General features: G+C 33.9%; 1 protein-coding gene across 1 annotated transcript; it reads left to right on the top strand.

Moving 5' to 3' along the window:
* Positions 1–2,794: 2,794 nt before the first annotated feature.
* LOC140883901 (protein GAMETE CELL DEFECTIVE 1, mitochondrial) lies at positions 2,795–6,845 on the top strand. The gene is made up of 4 exons (XM_073290521.1): positions 2,795–3,255; positions 4,560–4,798; positions 6,193–6,382; positions 6,481–6,845. Exons 1-4 carry the CDS (start codon positions 2,809–2,811, stop codon positions 6,697–6,699), a joined length of 1,095 nt encoding a protein of 364 aa, XP_073146622.1. The 5' UTR covers positions 2,795–2,808; the 3' UTR covers positions 6,700–6,845.
* Positions 6,846–7,879: the final 1,034 nt, after the last annotated feature.

Below are 7,879 nucleotides of genomic sequence, written 5' to 3'. Positions count from 1 at the left end.
CCCTTATATTCAGCTCAACAATCACAATTCCAAAAGCTATCAAATTCTTGAACCGGCAGCGTAACGGTACACGTGCGGTAATCCAAACGGAACCCTAACTAATCTATCATTCATAACAGCTTCATATACCTCTTAAACCAGCAAAATATCATCAAATAACAACATAACCAGAGGCTATAAAATTCGAATTACATGGTGGAAATCATAAGAGTTGCAAACGATATACGTTCTTCGATCCGGTTTTGAATAAACAAGATATATCAATCCTCTTCACTTAAACCCACGCATATCAGCATGTATATCATCAATAAACCAGCTCAATAAAACATAGCTAGGTTCGAACAATAGGCTGAAAACTACATAAAAATCAAACCGATATCCTTCTTCAATCCGACTTCGATACGGTAACGCATATAAACTCAAGAACACTAATTCATACTTCAATTCTGATTTCCCAAACATTCTAATTTCGAAACCAGTTGGATCAACAAAATACTTACATCAATTTGTATCCTTCGTCGCAAGGATTCCGGAACTAAGCTCGGAATTAAAATCGATTGACCGGATCAAAAGATATCTAAGTTTGAAGACAAAGTTTTACTTCAGGTTTTCTTTTCCCTTTCCTTCTCGGTTTGTGGCTGCTGAAAATCTGAAGGAATCCATTTCATTACACCTCAATGTATACATGTACACGTGTGAATTCCCACTTGCATGCCCAAATTACATTTTAGTCCTTCAAAACTTCATTATTTGCAAAATAGACCTCGACAACTCTTTTTAATTCAATTTCAATGCTAAATAATTTAAAAATATTAGAATTTAATTCTAAATTTCAAAAATTCTCAAATTAAATATTCTCGAATTAAAATTAAAAAAACAATTGCACATTATCCCTTGCAACTTCGATATTTGCAAAACAGTCTCTGCTCGAGTTTCTTCTTCCGAATTAAATCCTTTTTAATTCCTAAAACTCGGAATTTCAATATTTATTCCAAAATATTCAATTCAAACATTAAATCTTTTAATTTAAAAATTTTGGAATTTAAATCTCAAAATCCGTAAATTCTCAAATTAAATATTCTCAACTCGGAAATTAAATCTCTAATTTCCATAAATAATCTAATTGAATATTTTTCAATATTTAGAATTTAAATCTCAAATTCCGTAATTAATAACTTAATATTTTCAGAGCCTTACAGACGCCTTGACACCTAAGTGGAGAGCTGCCTTCGGAAGCTCTTGCAGGTCCCCATATACCAATTTTTTTATTTTTAATTAATTATATAATTTATAATTATAATATCATTATTTATTTATTATTAATATGGTGATTTTGATTCTCAAAAGTCAAAATTTTAATTTTAAATTTCGAATTTGATGATCAACTAAAAAAATATTAAGGATACAAAAAATTTAACTATTAAAAAAATAAATAGATTAAATAAATGTGTTTGTGATCTGTTATATTTATAGAAATATTAGTTAACCTAAATAATCATACTTTTATTACATTTATTTTATATTATATTATAAATTCTATTTTTAATTACAAATTTGGTTAGCGCAGATGCTAGTTTATTTTAATTCGTTTGAATTTGTGGAGATCCCTCAGTTCTATGGACAGATATGAAGTAGTTAATTCGGATATATTTGGGTTGGGTTGACGCAAAATGCTATCAAAAAATTCCTCAACCCGAACTCTGAGCTGAATCGAAATCATCTCGAAAATGGTGAACTCGAACCAGACTAGCCCGATCAAACCGATTTCATTTTTTTTTAATTTTTTTAACAAAATAATTAAATAAAAATTTAAAACATATCATATTAATAGTAATATTTTCATTTAAACACATAAAAAATTATTGTGTGCACTATTTTCATATAAACGAGATTTTTAAATGAAAATATTACTTGAGTCGACACTACCTAACAAGTCTCGACAATGTTGGATAAAATAGCACAAGGCGAATGGAGTGTACTTGAGTCGAATTTCCACGGTGCGCGATTTGATCATCTATTACTATATTGATTATCTATCTATTACTATATATTATGTAAATTGGTATCTTGGTATGACTATAAATTAAAAAAAAATGTTTCCTCCACTATCTCAATTTTTTCCCCTCAATTATGATTTATTTTTTAATTTTAATTTAACTATTTTTTCTTTTCTCCCTCAACTTTTTTATTTAATATATAATACAATCATTTTAAAAACAAACTAGCTCGCAATGCGTATAACAAGATGTTAGTCCATAGAAAAAAAAAGCGGTATTATGTATGTCATGGGAACTAACTGGGAACTCAGCAACGCTTTGGAGATTATTTAAAATGCCTAAACAAAATTAAAAAATCTTTCATAAAAATTTAAATTTCAACGGATTATTCCACATGGATATATATAAAAATATTATAAGAATTTTGTCAGTAGATTATATTTTTGTATAAGTGATTAATTTATAGCTTATAAAAAAGTTAAAAAAAATCAAAAGTTGGTAGTGTTTGAAAACATATGTGACTTCTTATTAAAATCACTTTTGGAGAATCATAATCACCACACATGACTAGCTATTGGATTTCAATTAAGTTAAGAATAAGCTAACACATAATCTAGGTTTAAAAAACACACAGAAATGATTTTTTTAAGTCAAAAGCTAACAATCACTTTTTTTTAGTGATTGCAAACACCCCTTACATAACAGATTTGAGATTTTATTAATTTGTTAACTTCGAAAATTCAATTTATACATTAAAATCAAAGTAACTTTATATCATTTTTTTAGCCATGAAATTGGTCTTACAAATTTAATGCTCGGCGGACAAAGCAGTAGCAGAAACCCCATGAGAACTCTTCATCGATTACTTCCGCAGCTCTCAATCTCGCAAACAAGCGCTAAGCTTTCACCCGCTTTCCATAAACTCTTTTCGACGCAGAATGGTGGCGGGTCCGATTGGGCGGCCCATTTCGGCGGAACCGGGTCGTCAGAGCCCGACCCGTTAGGATGGGATGCAGGCGCTTCGACTTGGTCAACTGGGCTGACGAAGGAGCACTTCGATGGGGAAGCAGTGGGGCATCAGATCAGTCGGCCGGTGGCTGTTGAGCCGAGGCAGGGCCGGTTCGAGAAGAAGTCTGCTGGGTGGGAGGATGATGTAAGGGAAAAGGTGAGGGAATTGAACAATGAGAATCGAAGAGGGAAGGCGTTTGTGGACAGCTGGGATGAGAAGATGAAGGAAATGGCTGTATTGATGAAGCAGGTTAGATTGCTGTTTGGGACATGAAATTATTGTTTCTTTCTTGATTTTCACTTGGTTTTATGGTGTGGGAGAATGGCCCCAAATTCGCATTTTGATGCGATAGGTGTGGTTTCGAGAGTTTCTTGAGGTAGTTGTTGTGCTAGGAAATGACTGTTTTGATGACGCAGGTTAGTTTGCCTTTTGGGACATAAAATTGACGTTTTTTCCCCTTAATTTGATAGTTGGACGAAGGTCTGAAATATTTGCATTTTGATGGAATCTGTGTGGTCTCGGACTTTCTTTAAGTAATTGTTGTGTATGACATTTGGATCTATGAGGACAAAATCAAGATTTCGACAGCTTTATTGCATCACCAAAACTTTGGTTCATCATGGAGATAGTACATATCAGTTTCTTTCTTTCAATCTAGTTGAATGCTTTGAAAAGAATAAATGAAATTCATGAAGAAGTGATACTCAATGCTCAGAATGAATCAGGCAACATGGGTTGAATAAACCGGAAATTTTGGGACAGCAGAAAGAATAGAGCACGGTATTTTTGGTGACCAAATCCCCAGTTTCTGGATTACTTTTTGTATTGATGGAGTATACGACAACATAGTGAATTCACTGTGGTAGATGACTTACATAATTATAAATTTCATTCCTGCAGAAGTACAAATTAGACAATGCATGAAAGAAAACACAGCATTGATTATAACTACAATAAGAGCTCTTGGTGAACAGCCTTGCTAATGCTTTGTAACTAAGTTTCTGGCATTTCACTTGTAAAAAGCAAAATGAAGATAAAAACTTTCATTGGTAATTTTGCTGCTGATAAAATGTTCCAAACTTTTTGTGCAATTTTCTAGTGATTTGATTTCAGTTTTCATCATTTATTAAAGAGTAGAAAAAATTGTGTTTGGGAGATTGTTGTGTTTCTTGCCGGATTTGTAATCCTTTGTTTTGGTTCTTTGATCATTGAGGTTGAATCTTCAGAGATTTAATATTGTTTACGAACGAGGAAGCAATTGTGCTTTATTTGTTTAGTCTTTCTTATTTTTGGTTTTTTTGTGCTACACTTGACTGTTTTAGGAGATATCAGATTCCAGAAAGCGTAGTTCATGAACCAAATATGAACTATGTACTTCTATCGAGTTGTAATCATGACTCACTCAGAAAACTGGATACTCAATTTATCTGTGTGTGGATATCTTAGACTGTTTTCAGTCTTCTCACTTCTCAGGGTAATTTACAGTGAGAAAGGGAAATTCATCATTGCAAAGAAAATTTACCGGTATTATTTCTAAAAACTTGTAACTTTAGGTACGAGAGCCAGGCGCCAGGGGATCATATCTGAAAGATTCAGAAAAAACTGAGATGTATAAAAAGCACAAGGAGAACCCAGAGGTGTACACTGTGGAGGCCTTAGCAAAAGAATATAGGGTCATGAGGCAGAGGGTACACGCGATTTTATGGCTGAAGGAGGATGAAGAAGAGGAAGAGAAGAAACTGGGACATCCATTGGATGACACTATCGAGCGCTTCATAGACGGTTTCCCCAAGTAAGTTGATCTTATGCATTTATGTAGCTCTTTTTTATTTTGCACTTTGGCTGGTGCATGACCCATGAATCTCCATGTTTGTGGAAAACTAGGTAGATGGATTCTGTGTTAGTTGCTTTCTCTCGGAGTATGTACTATTGAAAAACAAAAAGTAAAAATAAGGCATTATTATCACTAAAGACATAATGCACATTCTTGCCATGGAATATTCTTTGAGTATGTTGATTCTTGAAACAAATTTGACTTAATGACAGTCGCAGCACTTACCAAGAGAAATCAAAGCCATCAAATTTCTCTCCTTCGTATGCCAAGTCCAAGGAGCAGAGTCTTGGAAATGGATTAGAAGGAATGCTATTCTGTTTTGTTTCCAACAAAAAATAATTATATTAATTATTGTTTTAGGTAGTTTGGAAGGTTAATGTATTGCATTAATGTTTTAGCTATATATATTTATGTATTAGGAGGAAGAAAGAGGAGACATTGAATATTTTCTTGAGTAATAACTAATAACATATCAAAACTTTCCAGCCCAACTCTGTATCTCTTTGATAGACTCCAAGAGTGGTGAGTTCTTTAGCCCTGTATTCCAAGGTTTTGGTTCTTTTTTCGGGTGGTGTTTATGTATCCCGTCAGAAAAGACTCGGGTGGTGAGCTGAATTTTCTGTTTTTTAATCCTTTCGATTCTGTTCCTGCATAACTTAAGTTTAAGTTATATAACATGGCAGTGAGATGGAATTTGGGTGGTTTGGTGTTTTGCTGGAGTAAGTATTATCGAGGAACTGATGTGGCAACCAGGCAAAGCAATCACTAAACGAGTAATCCGTTGGTGTACAATATTTTTTCTGATATTAATTGTGGTAACAAATATGTCTTGGCTTTTGTAAGTGCCAAGTTTATTTTGGTTTTGTCATGACGTGTAGTCGATAGTCCAATGCTGGAGTAAGTTTATTTTGGTTTTGAAAGCAGTTTTTCAGTTGGATTATTTTATTGGATTGAATTTCTTGGAACATTCAATTTAGCTTTACTGCTATTCACTTTGAACATTTGGTCGATAAATTTTGTGCTGCTATGAATGCTGAGAAAACTCAAAATTGTTATGTAGACGCCTTGTGATTCTGCTCTACATGTATGAAGTACAAATTGTGCGAAACGAGTGTCAGGACATTTTGTGTTCAACATATGAGCTCCGAAAACTGTATATGGCTGTTGATCACTCATGATCCACCGAAAGATCTGTAAACCATTCATTATATTTATGTGTATGTACTGTAGTTTTTTTGGTTTGCTTCATTATGATATTGTCTTTCAGAGTTCAAATGATGTCAGTGATGTAATTATGTTTCATATGAAAACTTCTATGTCTCTGCATTTCCTCATTAACTTTTACTCTGCAGACTTTTCAATTCCCATGATAGAGAATTCCATGTCGCGTCTCTCGCATATAAGCCAGATTTTAAAGTCATGCCTGAGGGCTGGGATGGGACGACTCGAGACCCTGATGAGGTGCACTATGAGATCTCAATGAAAGAGGACGAAATGTTGTACCAAGAGTTTGTGCAACGTATGAACTTCAACAAAATGAAGGTAAATATACAAGCACTCGGTTAATATTGTAAACTATTACTTTCACGGGTACTGATAATTGCTGTTTATGTCAAACCATTGTTATATTCAAATTTTAGATGGCAAATAAGGTGAAATGCCACAAGTATAGCAGGAGGCGTCCTACCGAAGGATGGAACTTAACGGTGGAAAAGCTTGGTTCAAAAGACAAGCGGGGCAATGGGGGTGGGTGGAAGTTTGTTAGTGAGGCAGATGGCTCGACGAGGCCTTTGAATGAGTTTGAAAAGATGTTCGTGAAACGGGAGACTCCTCGTAGACGACGGAAGATATTTCCGTGAACTCAAGTGAGCTATCAAAGAAAATGGAAGAACGTACAAACTACAGGGTGATTCTCTTGAATTTGATTATGGTGGAATTATCATTGATTTTGTTTCATAAGCAGACGAATATCTGAAAAACTAGTATTAGACATGGAAACAGGAAACCTAATTTGGGCATTTGGCTACTTAAAATAATATTATTAATATAAAAAAATAATATAAAAATATAATCGGGTCGGGACGGGATTCTCGTCGGGAACAGTTATTTTCCCCGACCCATTTCCTGATATTTATCGGGATGGGACCAATCTCGAAATTTCGGTTCGGGACATTTTCGGATCGGAAATGAGATGGGATTCGGGTTGGGATTTCAGAGATTTTTTTTTATTGTTCGTATATTAATATTTGCCTTGTGAAAGAATGAGGCTATACTTTTGTTGTTTTCTGAGAACTCACCTTTTCATAGGATTTTCTGGGTGGATTCTTTAGCTGAAATTCATCTGATGTACGTAACAATTTCAACAATCCTATTTTAAGATTAGGAATGTCCCTCGTAAAAATACATGTGTTACATTACGTGAAACTCATCCGATGTAACGTTATGATTACAACCATTTAATTGAATTTTAAGATTAAGAATGGGTATCAATGTAATAACTTTCCAGAATGGGTATCAATGTAATAACTTTCCCTATGAAGATCAAAATAATGATCAATCAGCCATTTTAACTTTACGTGTGTATATTCATGGTTTAATGATTTCAGTGTTTGATGTTTTAGTTCTGTTAGTGTTCGATTGTGGTGAATTTTGGATTGTTGGTATCCTTTCATGTTATTTTTCTTTACTTTAACCTTGATTTCGAGGACCATATCCGTTAAGAGGGAAGAATGTAATGACCTGAATTTCATTCTACATGCATAAAGGGTAAAACATGTGACACCCGGAGTGAAATTTCCTAGGGCGGTGCACGGTTCGTAATATGGGTAGCTAATACATGAAAAATGAAATTTTCACCAATGAATAAACGACGGGTGGCATGAATAAACAGATTCCACACCGTAATGAGAGGTATAAAAGATTTGATATGTACTGTTCATATCAAGAAGATATATTTTTTTTGGGTACTCATCACATAAAGAACTTCAAAGTTAAGCGTGTTTGACTTAGGACAATTATATGATAAATGATCTCCTGGGA

This window comes from Henckelia pumila, chromosome 2 (assembly GCF_033568475.1).
Source record: "Henckelia pumila isolate YLH828 chromosome 2, ASM3356847v2, whole genome shotgun sequence".
NCBI classification, from domain to species: Eukaryota; Viridiplantae; Streptophyta; class Magnoliopsida; order Lamiales; family Gesneriaceae; genus Henckelia; species Henckelia pumila.
Note: the sequence above shows the minus strand (reverse complement) of the source record. Positions and strands in the feature narration are given on the sequence as shown.

Excerpts from the sequence above, each read along its gene's own strand:
- LOC140883901 (XM_073290521.1), top strand. The coding sequence starts at position 2,809 with ATGCTCGGCGGACAAAGCAGTAGCAGAAACCCCATGAGAACTCTTCAT. Across the intron at positions 4,799-6,192 it reads TTCATAGACGGTTTCCCCAA|ACTTTTCAATTCCCATGATA; the intron begins GTAAGTTGATCT and ends TTTACTCTGCAG. Across the intron at positions 6,383-6,480 it reads TGAACTTCAACAAAATGAAG|ATGGCAAATAAGGTGAAATG; the intron begins GTAAATATACAA and ends TTCAAATTTTAG.